The sequence below is a fragment of the Sparus aurata genome, chromosome 8 (assembly GCF_900880675.1).
Source record: "Sparus aurata chromosome 8, fSpaAur1.1, whole genome shotgun sequence".
NCBI lineage: Eukaryota > Metazoa > Chordata > Actinopteri > Spariformes > Sparidae > Sparus > Sparus aurata.
The window spans coordinates 5,524,665-5,545,015 of NC_044194.1; the positions used below are offsets into that span (position 1 = coordinate 5,524,665).

The 20,351-nt window shown below is 46.9% G+C and overlaps 1 protein-coding gene across 7 annotated transcripts in view; it reads right to left on the reverse strand.

Moving 5' to 3' along the window:
- Positions 1-16,585, reverse strand: part of brsk2a (BR serine/threonine kinase 2a) — a 189,800-nt gene extending 173,215 nt beyond the window's left edge. For 3 of the 7 annotated variants that reach the window (XM_030425358.1, XM_030425356.1, XM_030425357.1), the window contains exon 1: positions 16,171-16,581. In XM_030425358.1, coding sequence (XP_030281218.1) covers positions 16,171-16,264 — 94 coding nt within the window. In that variant the 5' untranslated portion in view covers positions 16,265-16,581. Of the gene's footprint in view, positions 1-16,170 lie in introns of all 7 variants that reach the window. The other 4 variants (XM_030425352.1, XM_030425353.1, XM_030425355.1 and 1 more) reach the window with 4 other exon arrangements.
- Positions 16,586-20,351: the final 3,766 nt, after the last annotated feature.

Sequence of the window (20,351 nt, forward strand, 5' to 3'; positions counted from 1 at the left end):
ATAGCCAGCGGAGGCTTTAAGGCACATTTAAATTTGCCCTGCGACGCGCTGCGCAGCTAAATGAGGCGATCCATCACCTAATGCTTTTGCTAATAGCTGCATATTTGACTTTTTAAATAACTAGCTGTGCAAGTTTCCCAATGAACAAGAATCATCCTTCGGGCTGGAGCGCCGCCCGAACCGCAGAATACGTTCTTTCAAACAGGCTTCGGTAAATCCCTCCGAAAATCCAACACATGCAAAGAAAGCGCCTCTTTCAGCTGAGGAAGTTAATAAAAACTGTGTGAAAGTCAACAAAAGGGAAAGAAATTAAGTCAGTCATCCGTGCAGCCGCCGCGTTACGGTATTCTCCCCGCGTACGAGCAGATTCCAGGAGAGAGGAAGAGGACAGAAGAGAGGCGGGCCCGACTGAAGGTCCGGTTATTACGGCACCCAGTTCACATGAGGGATGACCACCGCCGTCACCTCTAATCTGACCGCAACACCTCCGGTCCTCAGAGCTTAATCCCACGCAGACACGGACTAACACATGTGAATGATACGCGCACATATTGGCAAACTCTCTCTGCACCAGCGAGCGTTCTGCATGTGCGTTCAGCTCGTCGGAGGGTAGATTAGGAAAACGGCTGGCATGACAGCGAAAGCAGCTTCATCCGGTTGATCAGATCCTTAGCGCTGAATAATCTGGCCCTAATTAACCAAACATCTGCATGCCTGTACACATCTGTGCATGGATGGCAGATGCATGGTGCTGCGAGCTGGGTATGACTTTTCAACGGGCTGTAAAAACAGTGATATCCTGAGCTAATACAAACCCCTCTGTCACTGAAAGTACATTTAAAACACATTCAAACAACATAAAAAAATAAAAAACAAGCTGCCTAGAAGCTGTTTTTTAAAATGACTACCATTCGTTTGTTGTAGCCATTAAACTGTGAAAGCGCCCAAAGGGGAGAGCAGTAATCACTTCACGTCGGACTGCTTATATACGACCAGATAGATGGAGGAGCCTCCTCCTGCTCTCCACCAACCACTCCGAGCCTCTCCGTGAGAAATCACAGACCGCCCATGTGTGTCAGGCGCATGTAAAGCCAGGGGTCACATCAAGCAGAGCGCCTCCGTGTGAACCAGAAGAGGCCTGATGCGGGTCCTGGGACTCTCTTAATGAATCACTCCGTAGTCTGGACACACATCCCGGGGCCCCAGGAGAGGGGCCTCGCTGAGCTCTCTGTCATCTTTATGCCCTCAAACACGGGACTTCTCATACGTGACACGGAAGCCGCGCCGGTATAAATCGCAGGGAACAAGAGCGCTTCATTAAAGAGCCCCTCGAAGGGGACAAGGGCAGGAAGGGTGGGTCTGTTTCCTAAAGTCAAACAAGACGAGGGGCGGATATTAACAGCCTCTCCTGGACGAGTGGGAGACTTTAAGACATGAGGAATTTCTCTGAGTTAGCTTGATGTACAGTCAATAACACATCGAGGCAACAGGTATTTGCGTTTGCGACCTATTTATAGAGAGCTTGGAGCCGAGGAAAATGTGCATTTTAATTAAAAGGTCTGCCTGATTTAGTGCTGCGTTCAGGGAGAGACAGAAAGTGGGCGAGCTGGAGTGAAATAAAAAAGAGAGGAGGCCCAGAGTAAGGCTAACACGCACACAGAGCCCAAAAAAAAAAAAAAGCACGTCTCCTTCCGGGCTTAATGAGCCTGATCCAGCCCGGACTCATCGTCAGCTGGGACGGCAAATTTCTGGAATAACAAATCATTACGCCGACTCTAATCCCGTCTGTCTGCAGGTGCGCGTCGATGTATTCCTGCGTCTGTCTGTCTCCTGTCTCGCCGCATTTGTCAGCGCTAAGAGAGAGATCAAAAACTGCTGATACACACTCAAGGATAGAGAATACAAAGCCGAGGGACGCACACACACACACACAGACACACACACAACACACACACTGAACTCCTCCAGGTAAAGGTTTGAATATTTCATAGGGTCTCATTAAGGAGTGAATATAAGAGGTTGAAGTATAATGACACTGGCGAAGACAGGAGTAATAAATTCAGGTCTCATGCAAGCCTAATCAGCCCACGTCGTACAGACCCAATCCACAAGCTTAAGGGCATCAGAAACATGTGGTAACAACACCAAACGTTCCCCATTTCCAGCTCGGAGAGACAATGCATCTCTTCGGTCGTCTACACTTTTTATAAAGGTCTTTATTTTCCCTTGTAAAAAAAAAAAAAACAAGCAGCGCTCCAAATTTCCCATTAGGGTGAACGGAGCAGCGGGCTACACTTATCTGAAGGATTTATTTATCAATTACCTTCAGACCAACGAATATATATAAGAAATTGATGCAAACATGAAAACAACAACGGGCTACTCTATAATGTTATAATGGTACAATCAATTTCGATGCATCAGTGGAGCAGACCAAGGCCGCTAGAGAGCTATGCACATACTCAAAGAACTGGAGTTACATCTAGTAACGATTTTAGTATACGCAACATGTGGAAATCTGCCTCTTTGCAGCTTGGTGGGTGGAGGCCTTAAAGGGGTATTCCGGTGTAAGTTTAATCCATGGTCTAACACACTGTGAAACTGTGTTAGACTCCCTCTCGAGAGATCAAGTTAGCAGACCGCTAATTTACAGAGTTTTATCAACCTCAGAAACGACCGCACGACAACAATACACTGCAGTAAATGGATCCAAATATAAACCGCCACCAAAAAGCCACAAATAATGCTCAGAAAAGCACCAAACTTCAGCAACAGTACAAATAGGGTCTCAGCACATAGTCCGGGCATCTAACCTCCGCTAGCTTAGCTGGATTTCTATTGTGAAGCTAAAAACAGATTTCAACTCTCCTCCATCAGCTTCCGGGTCGGGGAAGTCCCGACGCGACGATTACCGAGTGCGGTTAGAAATGCTCAATTCCGTTCTTTTCTCTGTCTGCTCTCGATAATAACGGTTATAAACTGGCAGGTAAGACACATATGAACTTTGATTGCTTTTCCATGGAGTCATAATCATACATTTTCATCCATGAGCCGCGGAACTCTACTGCACTCGGTAATCGACTCGTCGGGACTTCCCGTCAACAGGAAGCTGCTGCAGAAGAGTGGTAAATTTAGTCAGCTTTTCAGTAGAAATCCAGCTAAGCTAGCAGAGGTTAGATGCCCCGGACTATGTGCTGAGACCCTATTTGTACTGTTGCTGAAGTTTGGTGCTGTTCTGAGCATTATTTGTGGCTTTTTGGTGGCGGTTTATATTTGGATCCATTTACTGCAGTGTATTGTTGTCGTGCGGTCGTTTCTGAGGTTCATAAAACTCTGTAAATTAGCGGTCTGCTAACTTAATCTCTCGAGAGGGAGTCTAACACAGTTTCACGGTGTGTTAGACCATGGATTAAATTCACACCAGAATATCCCTTTAACATTGCAACGTTACGATAGAGAAGGGTTAAGTTGTTGATGTCTGTCAGCCATAGTGGCTCAATTACAAGATGCACAATTCTGACCAGAGTCAGAAAAATCTATTCTGTCAAATCTGCAATCTGTTTTTCAATCTCCTTCCTTGACCGTGACATTTCGTCATTACTGCTTCACGCCGCGGAACACGCTGAAAAAGGGACTGCACGGTAAAATCCTGGCGCCGCACAATGCCACGAGACTTTAAACATAACGACGGATGATTAAAAAAAAAACGCACGTGAAAAATTACACACACTTTTTGCTCCCATCACTGTCCAATTACTGCCGTCATCATGGTTTGGCCAGGCGAAGTATGATGATGACAGTCTGCTCAAATCAGCTCCTGTACAAGCAATTACCAGCTCTGGCCCATAAAGCCAACACAGGATACGCTTCTTCCATTAGACATACCGTGATAGGCTGTGTTCACATTAAATTAGCCCATTTACACACATACTCACAAATGGTTATGTGCGCGATTTGCTATTTTTAATGCTCCAAATGTTTTTTTCCTGTCCATAACACTGGGAAAGATGCGAGGCAGGAGGAACAGAACGGGGGGCAATATCGTAACATATCTCATAACAATGCGTGCGCTATAAAAGGCTGATCATGGCTGTGATATTAAAAACATGAAGCGCTGCAGTCATGGCCACTTTAATATATTAAATGAACATCTAATACAGCGTATGTGATTGCATTTTTTTTTTTGCATCCATGCTTGCTTGTGTACGTGTGTGTGAAACTGAACGAGCGTGGCTGCGCGCCGTGCCCTTGCGTGTCCGCTGACTGGCAGGTATATACTGCGAGGGGGGAGTGTATGTAAAGATTTAATTGAATTCCTTCTGCAACTGTGCCGCGGCCCGCAACACTCTCAGGCTTATCCGGCCCTGAATTGCTGCCAGTGAGATATAATCATCCTGCATGAAATGAGCCCCTACCTGAGCAGAATAGCAGTTGCGGAGGCCCGGAGGCTGCAGGGGGAATACCTCCATTAGGCACGAGGCGAGGAAACGAGGGAGCGGGAGAGGAAGAGGGGTCGAATAAGAAGGGGGTGACAAGATGAGCGTGAAAGGAGGGATAATGGTTACAGAGATAGAGAAGAGGGAGAAGGTTGGGGTGTGTTTATTAAGGGAGCAGCGGTTAATATAATAAGCGTTTTGGAGATCAGATGTATAGAAAGAGCTGGAATATCAGGTTATTTCATGACATATGGAGCCAAGATGGCACTGTCGTCTCAATCTGCTGTGCTTTTAGAGCAATCTTTGCACTATTTACGACTGAAAAGTTCCATAATAAGTTAAATATTTAAAAGCAGCGAGAGGGCACCGTGGTAGCTCAGTTGGTGGAGTTTGCCGTGTCCTCCCCGCAGCAGCCCAGGTTTTCGAATCGGGTTGAGTGATGTTTTCCAGAGGCGCCGCGACCATATTTTTTTCTTGAGAGAGGCTCTCGGCCAAAGCAGAAGCAGCCATTGTTTTTCTCTTTTATCATTACAGCTCTATTCTTCAATAAAACCCAGAGGAAGCTGCTGCTGAACCGCACGTCCGACAAAGCAGAGAGGTGGAGAGCGCATCACACAAAGAGACAAATAGCCGTCGTAATGATCATAACATGAGTCATGCGGTGCCACACGCAGGCCTGCATATGTCGTCGGTTTCTCTACAAAAAACTGCTTGTGTGCGCAGCGGTGCCGACGCGGACAAATGGACCCGGACACCGTCGGCTCGCATTCGCGCACTCAATTACACAAACCCTAAAAACATCCAAGCGGCGCTGAGGACAGCAGCTGACCGGCCATTACGACAACTTATTCGAGCAGGAACACTCATGCCCTCAGCATGTGAAATAGCACATGAAAATGTGTCTCAGTGTTGCTATGGCTACCGACTCTTCACATCAAAACGCCGAGGCCTCCAGTCTATAAAAACTCACACATGAAGAAGTCAATACATCAGCCGCGTCTGCACAGTTTTCTATACGCTGACCGGCGGTATGAAATACTTTACAGGTGCCTGCACTCAGAGGTGAAACGCCTGTGAGGTGAGACAGGACTGAAGAGTGGAGGAACAAGCTGCCTAAATGTCCTAAAGGCATGTGGATGTGTGTGTGTGTGTGTGCGTGTGTTTGTGTGTGTTTCCTAAGGCTACATGCTGTGAGCAACTTCTTCCCGCTGTGGCTGCATTTTTCTCTCCGGTTAATGACGTCAGAGCTCTGCTGCCGTCGGAGGGAGAGCTGGGATTCCTGAAGAAACTCAAAATCACTCACTCGTCTGCTGCAAGGGAAAATTCCTCTGTGTGTGTGTGTGCATGCCTGCATTTGAATGATAATAGACACACTGACCCTGAGAGGTGCTTTACTGCTGTGACTCTTTTCCTCACTCAGAAACTGTCTCCTTCTGTGAGGCCTCCCCCTCTTCCTCTCCGTCTCTCTCATGTTCATCCGTGTCCCATGAGTTACGGCTCTCAGACGCTGTTATGTATCGGCAGAGAGCCCGTAAAAAAAAAAAGGGAAAAAAAACAGGGGGCACGCGGCGCACACTAAAACACTAGCACTCAGGCAAGTATACACACAAACACACACACCACACACACGCACTGCAGCGCGAAGCACAGCAGCAACGTCAGCAGCCACCTCAGAAATAAGCAGCTTTTAGTGACGGCAAAAAAAAAAAAAAAAAAAAAAAAGTCAACCATCTGGGATAAAGAGATGAAACCTTCGCCTACTCCATCACTCTTTCCCTTAATCACTCCATCAACTGTTCCATTAGTCAGGGGAGAGTGCAGCAGAAAGGGAGCGAAACATAAGAAAAGACAGAAAAAAGAAAGAGGTAAAATAAAAAAAATGACGCTTCTGACTCCGGGAAAAGATGTGTTTTGCAGCAGCAGAGTGCACTCAGCGGGTTGCAAAAGGCCAAAAAGCCATTTGACTGATGGATTATTCCTTCTGTGCAGAAGGCCTGCGCTTCAGCGTCCGACCTCACAGCAGTATGGAACTGGATTTACTGACTCGGATTTTTAGCCCATTGAGGGAGAAGGGCAAACGTATTATCATCATTCATTACAAAATAAATGTGAGTTCCGGACTGTGGGGCTCGTTTTATCAACTGAGTAACGACGGAAGGATTGATGTATAATTACTGCCCGGGTCACATTAGAGCACATAAGACTTCGGAGGATCTTTCGATGTTTGCAGAGTCGCGCCGAGTTCACTGCAGCCTCCCTTTTAAAAAGACGCCACAACACGGAGGAGAGGGGGGCCTGATGCTTGTTTGTGCGCCGTCAGCCAAAGGATATAGGGCAAAATCCAAACGGGAGAGCGTGCTGGCAGTATTAAAAGATTTATGCTGAAATACTTTCGCAAACCAGTACAGCACTACAAGGCCAGAGATTTGGTGGAAAGTAGCACAAGCCCGAGCAACAATTCAGGCCAGATGGGGGGGGGGACACAAAGAGTCATGCTAGGCTCACCGCTTCAAGTATGACATCTCCCTGTGATCTGATTTCATCCTGATACATAGTCATGACGGAGGATTTGACCTGGCAGCCGGCTCAAAGCGCGCCGACCCATTCTCTGATGAAGTGGCAGGACAGGAAACGCGAACAGAAAAGAAACAGTTTGTCTTGGCGGGGCCACTGATGCAGGAACACATGTGATCCAGGTGGGGTTTTTTTTGTTTTTTTTTCTGTAAAAACTGGCAACAACACTCCACCAGCATCATCAGAATAGAAAACCGAAGCCGCCCCGCTTCCCCTCTCGGCGGATAAGAGACTCCTTGATGCTCCCAGCTGAGATAAAATAAGTCGAGCTGGCGAAACGTAGCGCTAATTCTCTTTTAGTCCGGCCAAGTGACAGAAGCCGGTGCCACGGAGACAAGCAAGCGAGCGCAGGTTGCTGGTTTGTGACCAGTCATGCTCATCTAACCTAATCTCATTGAGGGCTGTCTGCTTCGCTTCACATGCCAAGCCACATCTCAGGTGTTTCAGGCATGGGCGACATCGGCTTCATGGCCTAAAGTGCTGACAACAGAGCGAGTGGCAGTGGAGAACTCTGAATGCATCACAATTAGCCTGCGTCTGCCATCTGGGATGCGTCGCACACATTTTTCATTCACTCTTGTATTTTTTCTTTGGAAAACAGTCAGAGGGGAGTTTCCAGCGGGTCCGCGAGAGAAAAACACTCATGTTTCATGTAATTTAAGTCGCTCCCTTCGCTGTATTCACACTGGAAATGCACGAATACTTCAGTTAAGTAAATCTTCATATTTTCTAAATGGCAACACATCCCAAGTGAAATCAAGTGCACTTAATTTACATAGCATTTATTTAGTGCTAAAGCCGTAAAAATACAGCTTTTCTTAAAGCAGTTTTTTATCCTGCTAAGTGCACAAATAATCAATCAACACATTAATATTATAATATATTATTATATTAATATATTAATATATTATCAGTGATAATATAATATCACTTATATGTTGAATCCAGATCATCAAAAAATGCAAATCCTTTACCGATAAAAAGTGTTTTAGAAAGACAAATATTGCAGAAAATATCAGCCAATGTCACCAAAATCTAAAATAATTAATACTTTTTTGGAGCCTTAAGAATGATTTAAACAGTGTGAAATAAATCTCACCAGGTTGTAAAATACACTGTTTACTGTTTTGTCCTGTGAGGCAGGCCGATGACAAATGCTGCCGTGTGAAGTGTACAAGTGTGCTGCAGCACTTAGAGAACTGTACCAAAGTCAAGGTCACTGGCCCACCCATCTATTTGATAATGGATAAGGTACAGCAGGGCAGACAGCAACGGGGGGATGAGCACAGAGCTTCCCCCCTGATCTGAGGACAGCCTGCCAAGGCTAGCTGAGCTGACGGCAACTAAAGCCGAGGCTCCCCACATGTGCTAATCTCCCAGATTTAAATGGGAACACAGCACACAGCGCAGAGCACAGAGCAGGGCAAGCCTGTCTGATCCATGACCGTATGTCTGAGCGCACGCACACACACACACACACACATGCAGCACACATGTGAACACGCAGCCATTCATACATTCACATTGTGATTTTCACTGTTGAACATCGAGACGAGGCAGATAAAGACTCACTTGCAGGCGTTGGAAAACATGTTTACTTCATTATGCAGCCACTTAAAGAGCAAAACACGGAGAAAATTAAGTCGAGCTGGTACTAAACGCTTTACTTTTTTAAAAGTAGTGGCTGAATTATGACAGAGTTCAGCTTCACATTAGATCAACTGGTGCTTACAGTGAGTCAGGGCGCCGGCGAGCCGCAGGTGTGATAACACTTTCTCTGAACTCGATGCTGACGTCATTCACAGAGCTGAAAAAGGAGTGACACCTAAGAAAACACCTGTCGAACACATAATTATATCTACAGCTGAAGAGTGAACAATGTATGATAGCCTGAAAGCTAATTCCACCCGCGGCAGCAGCTAATGTTGAACAACGAAACTTTGTGTGATGCATTGACGACTTCATCGACATAATAATTAATAATAAGTCATTAATACGTCGGGTTAGTTGTTGTTGGAGATAGCTGAGCGTTTTTCATAGCCTCGGTTGACGTTAGCTTAGCATTATTACTATTGTTAGCCACACGTCTGAAATTCCTTGCAAGTTTTTTACAGTATTTGAGGTATTTTAGTGTAACCGACCCTTGTTATGAAACTAATAGCAGGCAAATCGAATGCTATTTATGTGTACATATTACAGGATGTAATGCACCAGTGACGACGACAGACGACGACAGCGGGCAAAGTCGTCGTTGCACCTTGTTTGTTGACCAATCAGAGATCTGTGACCTGCAGTGCTGGAGGAAGCACTCAGATCCTTCACTGAAGTAAAAGCATCAATACCGAAATGTAAAAATGCTTGATTACAAATCAGAAATCCTGCATTCAGGTGTTTAAGTATTACTGGTGCCGGTCAAGTGTGAAAGAGAGACAGAGAGAGAGAGAGAGAGAGCACTCCCCTTTCATTCTTCGTGGGGGCAGACTGGAAACCAGCAAGAAGCAGGGAAACCATGACAACCAGACAACCAACCTTGGCAACCAACCCGGCGTTCTCACAGTCAGAGCCAGACAGGCGGCTCAGCAAGGGTTAATCTGAGCTGGGTGAGGGAGGAGAGAGGGAGAAACAGGCTGATTAAGCCCACCGCTGCGTGCACAGACGTTTAATATACCGTTCATCTTAAAATGTCCCGTCAGGAGCGGCTGCTGACTGAGTGACCGGCTGACTGGCAGCGGAGAAAAAAAAACTACTCGTGCTGGCACGGGGGGGGAGGTGGGGGACGCCCCGGAGCAAAACAACATGTATATTTTATTGAAGCAACAGTGTGAAGTCGTATATATATAAAAAAGGTAACAACTTGGAGCAGAGCGGAGGAAAAAAGTGTGTTTGACTGTTCGCCTTCTCTCTGCTGCTCAATGAAATTCGAAATAGCGTGAGGCGATAACACATTACACGGGGACCTTAGCGATGATAGCGAGGAAGAGACAGGCGGCGCGGGAAAAGGTTGCGTTGGCATGAGCATGGATGTGTGTCTCGGTATAAGTGAGGGGAAAATGGAACCCAGAGCCATGTCGCCCTAACCTGATTCTCCACGCCGCGTGTGACACGGCAGAGAAACACTGACGGCGGCAGTCAGAATGAAAACCACAAATAGGATGCGATGGGGCTTGTCCGAAAACATACACACACAGATACACACAAGTCGTTCGACGCTCCCACAGAGGCACTCCGGCAAGTCCTTCGCTTATTCAATGACCTCCCATCTAAAGATTGAGCCCTCTTCCTCCTCTGGGGGGTCAGCGATAGAGGGAGATGAAAATCGGGGAGGAGGGGAGAGTAATGAAGAGAGTGATCAATACTTCGCCTTAATTAATAACCTCCACTGCAGTCCGAACGTTCAAGACCGCTTCATGCTCTCTCAGTTCAAGGTTTTTTCTTTTCCCCCCCCATCTCCTCCTCCACCTCCTCCTCCTCTCCTTGCCTTCATGCTTCCCTCTCCCCTCCCCACTTCTCCACCTCTTTCCTCATCATTAATCTCTGAAAATCGTTGGCTACATACATTCCTCCCAATCGATGCAATTCCACCGAGGTCTTGTCTGATTTACCACATGGCTGGAGCCCTGTATGAATCTTGACTGGCCAGGGGAGGAAGAGGGACACAGAGGGAGAGAGAGAGAGAGAGATGGAGGGAGGGAGGGAGGCGGAGGAGAGGAGAGGAACACTAAATGACAGAGACCATCATCATTACGTAACCTCAGTCAAAGTCACAGACGGTTCAGAGAGTCCTGGTTCTGTTTACTTGAGGCATTGTTCGTGTACGTCACGGACTGTCGCGCCAGGAGCAGCAATAACATCACAGTGCTTCCTCTTGATGTGGAAATTGGGGTTAGGGTTATACTTGTCGATTTATTGGCGCCAAATAAATATTTAATGAAATCGTTCGGCATCTCCAAAATGATTCCCCTGCCAATCGGACTATTAAATAACTCCTCACGTCGCTGCTTATTAAATAAAGTGATTGGATGTCGGTTCCAAAATGGAAATGGAAGACGGTGTGAAGTTACGGCATATTGACAGGATTCCAGTGAGGCCGATTGTTGCGGCTGGTATCCATTTCTTTAAAGGTTTCAGTATCTGACGACCTGGGAATGAGTCTCAACAATCAATTACCCTTCTCTAGAATCGCCTTCCCTTCGTTCTTGGTTCTTGGAAACATGGACGTTTGTTCATCCAGAGTGCAGATCGGTATTTGGTTGTCTGATACGATGTGCTTCTCTGCGAGATCACCCCGATCGCTCTACATGGTTAAATCTGTCAGTTTGTTTTGTGATTTCGTGATGGCATCTTATCTCTGAGTTAATCCCATCCCCTGTTCACAAACCTCACAAATTGACCACATATGTATCAGCTGAGGCACGAGCATTCCCCAGCATGTAGGATACGTTTCAGGGCTGAGGGAGCGGGGGGGGGCCGAGGCTTTAGCCAGACAAAGTCAAACAGCTGAGGCCATGCAGGCTTGGCTTCCTGCTCCACGGCTCTGATCCAGCTCGCTAACACAGGGTGCCATCCAGCTGGGAGCAACACAGCTCAGCCATCGGGTCGTGGGCTCCTCTGACTCGGATCTCTGAGCGGGCCCTGCTGAAACATCGGTATGTCATCCACAGCCTTTCATTTTATTTCCCTCACTCGCCAATTTTAGGTCAAGGCTGCCTGCTTTTTTTCTGGGTAATCTTGTGAACACGGGGGAGGAAGACACCTGTGTTTGAGCTCAACACGGGTATCAAGATTATTTCAATGGCACAGAGGCTGCAGGTCACTGAGAGTTTGAGCACCTGCATCGCTCGCAAAGCAACACGCGCGCGCACGCGCACAGATCCGTTCAGTTTCTGTGGATTTGCCAAGTGGTTTTTCATCGACAGCATCGACTGAGCATTCCCTCCTCACTTGTCATCATCAGGAATATCATGTGCTGCGAAACAGTATGGATCCCCTCCACCAGGACAGGAAATCTTTGGGAGTGCCCATTGATCTGAGTCAACCACCCCCAGCGCACCAGCTATCAATCAACGTCGAATTAACGGTTTTGCGTTACCGAGCAATGCACCAGACTCCCAGAGCGGTCCGGTTAAATTGTGCATGTGCGCGAACGTGTAAATAAATGAAACGGAAAGACAAACAACGGCCTTTTTTTTTTTCCCTTTCATTCTCCCGTGAACAGACACAACCAAACACTTGCAGCGGCGAAACTCACAGTGAGCGTTACGAACCGGCCAGCCCTTCCGCTGACACGCAGACAACAAAAACAGCTGGATGCTGGCTTAAATGTCTCGCAAGCCCGCTGAACCCAGAGCGAGAACAGACAGAAACGGGGAGAGCTAAACAGAGAAAGGAGAGAGCGAGACACAACATCACAGGCAGCTTTTTGTCAGATGAACAGTCAATACGAAAGCCCCCGAAGCACAGATGATTTCACTCCCTAAATGTCAATCAGAGAATCAAGGAGCCAACACATCAACCTCCAACTCTTAGCCTGTCAATATCCAAGTCTCGTAGTGAAAAAAAAACAAAAAAAAACAGGGACTTACGCTGGATTAACAGGCGGTGTTTTCCACACAATAGGCCTCTATTCCACTAATCAACAGCCTTCAGGAACAAAGTAAAGGCAAAGCAAGGCAGTGTTTTCCGATGCATTAGGGGAACAGAGCGCCGATTCAGACCGCCTTAAGTCGCTGCGTGGCAAAAACACAAATCTTCAGCTTTGTCAAACAAAGCTTTAAGATTCTGAAATACAACAAGGCTGTTACTCCGAAAACCCTGCTGTGATGGAGACATTTGCGCGGAGTACTAAATGCTACCCTCGGTTGCCAGGACGCCGTCGCATCGTGACATCGATTAAAGGCTTGCGGGGCTAACGCAGAGCATTACACAACCTAACAGACGACACGCTGGGCTAAAGAAACAGTGTTTTATAGGAAAGAAGAGAGTTTACTGGCAATTTCTCCGTGCAACGGTAACAAAGAATCTGCTCGGACTCAGCTGGTCACACGTGGAAACCCCTATAAAGTACAGGACCGCTACCAACCATCTCGGAGGCACGGTGACCCCTGGCCAAGTTCCGCCAGTCAAGCACAATAACTCTGTCTTTGGCTTGGAAATGGCCTCCATGCTTCCGTGGCTTCGGCCCCAATCAGCAGGCAGCCATGCAGACACTCAATATCTATAGATCCCATCAGGCCCCAATGCACACCTGACAAAGAGGGACTCATACAGAGATCTGCCAGAGAGAGAGCAGAGGGAGAGATGGGGCGCATCATAGACCGAATGAAAGGTCTGGTCCACTTACTTCTTGAAAAAACCAAACGAATGACACTCAGCAATCCCCCCCATCTTACAAATTGGATCTGTAATCAAATTACTATTGATAAAAAGGTTCAAATGTGTCACAACATAGTGTTATAAATGAAGCTACGTGGGGATTAAATGTCCCGGCGTTCCAATCAAAGTCTCAAGATGTGATGAAAGATGCTTGTTTGGTAAACGCCTCAGCAAAAATCCCATCGTCATGGCCATCATTCTTGAAAATGCAACGCAACGAGAACCATTCACACAAGAATCTCGAGTCGTATCGCAAATCACAATAATCATCTGTTAAAATAGTGTTCATGTGATTTTTATTTTTTTTGTTTATGTATATATTGAGCTCTACTTTGAGCCACGTGAGTGCGTGAGCGAGAGAGCCGAGGAGACTTTGGCTGTGAAAGGGGATTAGATCAGGAAGCCAAACCAGAACCACTGTGGTGGCCATGTGTGTGTGTGTGTGTGTGTGTGTGTTTGTCAGGACAGGACCTAATCACTTAATGAACACGGAGCAGCAGCACCACTCCTCTGAGCAGGACAGCCAGATCAACCAGAGGGCTTCCGCTTTCTCCCCCTCTAATAATACCAGCCAACCGCGGCCTGGGAAAGCTCACGGGGGATTTAGCCCACTGGACGGTCCCAGCTGCCATTCACGATCGAGCCCGGCCCATTGGGCGCTCACGGTTGCCAAGCCAACCCCCTTTCCGTGGGGCCTGGGAAAGAGATCTGACAGATTAACGAATGGTTAATGGGCGAATGGGATATTATGCACTGTCATTAATCTAAAATAGGTTTGGCATGAACTGCCTAAACAGACGCCAGTAACCAAATGATTTCTCTAACACCGAACACTCACACACACACGCGCGCACACACACACATAATGCCGGGCCCTGTTACTGCTGCACATCTGAAACATGAAAATGTAATTGGAAACACCAGGCCCAAAGCATTCAAAATGAATACATATCATTTAATTAGAAAATCCTCCCTAAGTGAAAAAAAAAAATCATTGAATTCCTCCAAATTAAAAAAAAGTCATGCGGCGGGCAACTCGCTCGACAGAAGACACGATCCACGCCGGGCTGCAGCTGACTGCGCCTCCATGAGGTCCGACGTCCAAACGCATCCCAATCAGGATGGACGCTCACGTAAATACATCCCGAAGCCCTGGATGATCTCAGAGACACCGTATGATTAAACGTAGACCAACAGAGCCGGCTCTACACCAACGTAAACAGCCATTAGACACTCCTGAGAGCACATCTAACATTCAGCCTGGCTGCGAGTGAGAGATCCTCCTGTAATCACAAACGACTCAACATGAGTGGCCGGGGAAAAGGGAGACCGGCCAAGGTGCGTTTGTTATTAATCCTCTATCAAAAGTACCAACTGGAGCGTCGCCGGGAAACATTCACTCCCACTGTTAGATCAAACGACAGTCATCGCGCTGCAGATCCTGACTTACAATCTGAGGAGGCCGCTCAGAGCGTACGAGGGCTCACATGCGCCTGACAACACGCTGAGGGCAAAACACACACAAACTCCACACCGATGAACGACCGGGGGAGTGAGGCAGGAGAGTATTTCAAGAAAAGAAAAAAAAAAAGCATACTGTCTGAGAGAACTCACAAACATTTTACACACACACATACACATGCGCGGCCGCTCAGCATGACCAGCTGGACCGGGGTTGGGGAAGTAACGCCTATTGTAGCCGTTTTAGACAACAGATGGGAGGAAAATCTCTCAGCGGAGACGAGAGGCGAGGAGGGGAAAAGTCTCTTTAAAGGGTGGTGAGCCTCCGGTGCGTGCTGCATCACTCCTGCCATCTCTGCTGCCTACACTGGGGCTGTGCCTGCCTGCCTGCCTCCTCTTTCCCATCCAGCTCCACCGGCTTGCATGTGGTTGACCACCGCCGAGGATCCTCCTCCTTCTCCTGCTGCTGCTGCTGCTGCTGCACATGGCGTGACATATGAGTTGGAACGATGACCACTAATTGTACATGTGCATGCAACTTTAACAAACTGCAGTGTCATTGCTGTCTGTGCTGAAGGATGAAGCATGTGCTCATTATTCAAGAAGCCCAGTTTCATCCCCCCCCCACCTCTGCTGCTGGGAGTGTATGAACACAGCACAGTGAGGCTCATGGATGTGATCTGTCAAGGTGGGACCCCCTCGACTCCACAAGCGGAGGAAAAAAAACCCACGTATTGCAGTCAGAGCCTATAGGAGGAACGCCTCCCTCTCCGCCTGTGCCTGCCTGCGGACTAAGAATAGATCAATGTATCAGGCAAATCGGGATTAACGGCGCTGTGCTCCAATCACAGGACGCAACACACACACACACACACACACAAGGCAGCCAGGACGCCAAAAAAAAAAAAAAAAAGTTCATTTTCACTGTCATTCCTCTGGCGTTTGGACGCGTCTCCACGCTGCTGCTCTCTACACACCCAGTCCGACGCCAACGCACAAGCAGCGCAAAAACCCAATGTAAAGCACCATCATCACCTAAATCCCCCTCCTCCTCCTCCTCCTCCTCCTCCTCCTCGTCCCACACTGTGTGAACAACGATCATGTCAGCGCGCAGAGGAAAATAACAAGCCCTCCAGAAATGTGCCCACAAGGCGTTTGGCAGGTGTTTGCAACTGAGTTATGTATCACCTGCAGACGCGCCAGAGCCGGCCGGATCCCCAACTCGCTCTGCGGAGCGCCTCCCCCGACAACAAACAGTGCAATTAACACAAAATAAAATAAAATAAAAAAAGAGAGAGAGAGGTTGGATGCAGCTGTCCCAACTAACCTGTCTGTCCTTTCCCGAGCGTCTTCTCCAAGCGGTAAGGTCCCACGTAATTGGCATGTTGGGCACCGCTGTTGTCTTTACCGGACGATGACATGTCGAATCTGTGTGGAAATTAAGACACTTTACAATAAAAGCGCAGACAATTAAACACTCCTCCTCTGCTGGAGGTCCAAGCCGCCGCTGCCGTCTCTCCTCTGTTACTCCACAGCCTCTTCTTCTCCGCGTCCTCTCTCTCTCTCTCTCTCTCTCCGGTCTCTCTCCCTCACTCGCTGCTTGAGGAGGTGAGGTTTCTCTCTTTCTCTCCTCTTTTTTCTCTCCTATCGCTGCAGACGAGCCGCAAGTGCCTCGAATATCATGGTCGGCGGAGGCGCTGCGCTGCCGCTGTGCGTCTGTGGGAGGTGCTGCGGAGCCGTCACGGGGGGATGATTGACAGGCGGGCGCGGCCAACCAGAGAGCCGGATTTGCTTCTCTCTCTCTCTCTCTCTCTCTCTCCCTCTCTCTCTCTATTATCCCGCCCCCCGTTTTTTTGTTGTTGCTGGAGCATCTTGAAAAAAAGTTGTGCAGATGAACTCATGTTGCTTTAAACATGACTGTTTGTGCAATGACACAAACTGGAGTTCATAATTCATGAGTGGATCGACCAGAAACAAACAAACAAACAAACAAACAAACAGAAAACAAGTAAAACTTTTTTGAAAATGCAAATGTTTTTTAAATGCTATATTACGAAATGTAATTTCAGTCAGATTAAATAAATAAATATGGACGTCAACTCTATGTATTTGTATTATATTTATTTATCTTATTTATGAGTAAACCCACACTTTATGTCTGTTTGTTTATTGTTTATTGTCTTCAGTGGATGCACCGTATTCACCGAGACAAATTCCTCGTTGGTGTAAAATCCTTCTTGGCAATAAATATGTTTCTGATTCTGATTCTGATTATTTCACGTATATTCAACTATTTATTAAACTATTATTATTACTTAATTTAAAGCAAAACTCTCGCCAAAATGCAGCTTAGGCTTTTTTTGTGAATGTACCCAAGTCAAACCTTTGTGTAAAAGCATAATCACGACGAAAGAGGCACTTTTAAGATTTACCGTATTTTAGTTTTCGGGTCAAACTCACTTTCAATGGGAGTGCTACGGGCACTTTTACCATAGCATCAAAATCTCTATTTTTAAAACAGTAAGAAGTCTCGACACAACATGAAACTTTGCTGGTAGTATCACCAGGGTCTCTACACATGAACACGAGCATTGAGAACACTGTTTGCGTACACAGAGTTTACTAAAAAGAAAGTTTTTGAACAACTCACGTTAGCAGTAGCTTGTTCCGCTCGCCGCCGTCATGACAGTCGAGAAATATCGATCTCCAAATGTGACGTAACCTGGAGGAGAGTTAAGGTGGAACTACTGTCTTCCAGCAACAACGCGACGCGATATCTCACGTGACTTTTCCGGCTTTTTATTTTAGTATTGCTTCTTATATGAGGCTCCTTTTTCAACTTCAAGGTCAATATTGTTTTTTCGCTAACGACAAAACAACGAATTATCCTGCATTTATATGGAACTAAGCTTTAGGAGCGTTCCACCTTAACTGTCCTCCAGGTTACGTCACATTCGGAGATCGATGCTTCTCATTTTGGATCACGACTGGCTCCCAAACTAGTTCTCACAAAATCATTCATGTTTTAAACTCAGATTTGTGAAAAACAGCCGTCTCAGTTCAAACACATGCGCCACTCTGCACAGCGGAGGTCAAACGCTGAGAGAAGTAACAGTGAGCTGTGTTTTTGATTTCTTGTTTCGGCTGCTGTTTCTTTTTTATCTTTTCTGTTTTTTAATCCTGTGTTACTCACGGATGAGTCTGTTTTGATGTGTCTGCCTCGCTTCGAGTCAAATTTCCCATGTTGGCAAAATGAGCCCGGAGCGAATATTTGTTTATGTATCCTGTCACAGTCAAATCCCATAAAGTCCAGTGCAACCAGTTCTCATTTCCTTTCCTTCTTTTCCTTTTCTACCTTTTCTTTTCATTTCCTTTCCTTTCCTTTCCTACCTTTCCTTTCCTTTCCTTTCGGTCATTTAAACTTACCTGTATTTGTGAATATACATAATGTATCACCGACTGCATAAAATAGAACAGTAAAGCCCGTAAAGTTGGATTTTGGCACGAGGTCTCTTCACTTTAGAGGTGCAAATTCCCCAACAAATGTTAGATTAATTAAAGTACATAAGTCCAGTCCAGTATGTAATGAGGGTTTGGGGAGTTGATGCTAAACCACCATTACTCCAAACACACTCTCCCACCAGAGACGGTTAAAATAATATCTACACTGTATTTTTTCTCTTGTGCTTTTTATTATTGCAGCAAAGATTCGTACAACAGCGTAGGAGAGTTTCTCATCTCTGTCTCCTCGTCTTTCTTTTTCTGTGTGCCCTCCTTCTCCTGCGTGTGTGTGTGTGTGTGTGTGTGTGTGTGTGAGTGTGCTGGCCCCTTTGATTCATTTCACACCCCACTGGTCTGAGACCTGTGACTGTGGCTCTGGCCTCTGTCTGTTCCCTCACACCCTGCGAGAGTACAGGTGTCAGGGGACACATGCAGGAGGAGCACACACAGATATTCATGCACACACACACACACACACACACGCAAACACACACAGTGTCACCTCTAAATATTCTTGAGCAGGACACACAGGCGAGGGGAGGCTGCTGAAATATTAAGCAGAAGGAGTTACACCAAGACTACAGCGGAGGCTAATTGAAAGCCGAAGATTTCCGGTCTTAATACTCCTCATATAGAGACTCTACTGAATTATCGTCATTGCATTTCAGTGATTTATTGGGTAGGAAATGATGTTGCTGTAGTGCATTATCTAATTTCCATTCATCTTCCTCTCCGCGCTCGAGACAAAACACAAGTATTGCTTAAGCATTACACAACCGCGCGGCGTGGTAAATTCAAACAGCCAGCTTTAAAGCCGAGGGAGGAAATAAAACTCAATTTAAGGTATAGATCCTGTTAGTCCGAGAGAAGTATATTTACATCCAGAAACGTCTTACTCAATATACAAGCCAGGCGGGGAGAGGCAGTGCACTGCCTGCCTCCTCACTTCTCATTCATGAAGCTAAGTTTCCAAACTACACATGCCCCAGTTTGGTGCCTTTGAGGTGTGTGTCGAGCATGTGTGCTGTTTCCCCCGATGCCCTTCATCACGCAGGGAGACGGGTGTGTGTGTGTGTGTGTGTGTGTGTCGGTGGGGGGGGGGTGTGACCCAGAGTGTCACCCACGTGACCGCACAGTGCCAGGTGGACCGGGCATGTGATGTCAGCGCCAGGTGCCAGGTGGGCAACCGTCTCAATAATGCATCATGCCCGGCGCTGGCACTGGCAGGCGCACCACTTTGAAGTGTTCCAGAAACATCTGTAGCTGGAGTTTTTAATCACCTTGCCTGTACCTCCCTGCTTCCCATCAATCCTTCTCCTCCGCAGCCTACATCCCTCTCTCTCTCCCTCTTCCCCGCAAAGCAATTAATGAGAAGTCTTCTTAGTTTGTGTTCGAGCTCGTGTGTGTGTGTGTGTGTGTGTGTCGCGTGCGCTCGCCAGCCTGTGTTTATGTGCGTATTTACGCGCGTTAACCCGCAGAGCCACCACGCTGCAAAAATTCAATCAACAAGGATAAACAGAATTCAAAACAGCTCCTTGTCTTCCGGATGTTTGGGGAATATTCAGCGAAGCAAAAAAAAAAAAAAAAATTATCAAAGAGTCCTGATAGATAACATGAATTTACCATCGGCCGAATTGCAATCGCCTGCAACTGCTGCAGGCTCCAACGCACCACGGGATGTGCATACTAATAAGCCCCCCCTTCCCCAAAACAACTGATCAGACCCAACAATGCTGTAACGAAAGGCGCGGATCGTGCAATATTGTTTACAGTGCGAGACCTCGTGGATGGAAATGATCATCAAGTTTATTCTGTAACCAAAAATGTGTTTGCCACAGAGAGGAGTGCTGAAAGATGAGGGAGAGAGAGCGAGGGGGGGGAGTGTTTCCAAAAAGTGGAACATATTTGATGTGTGGCAAGAGTCCAATAACCTCCGGACGTGAGCGGGAGCCCAGACTGCATAATAGCTCCTCCATACTAGCATATAATGAAATGCTTCGTAGCAGA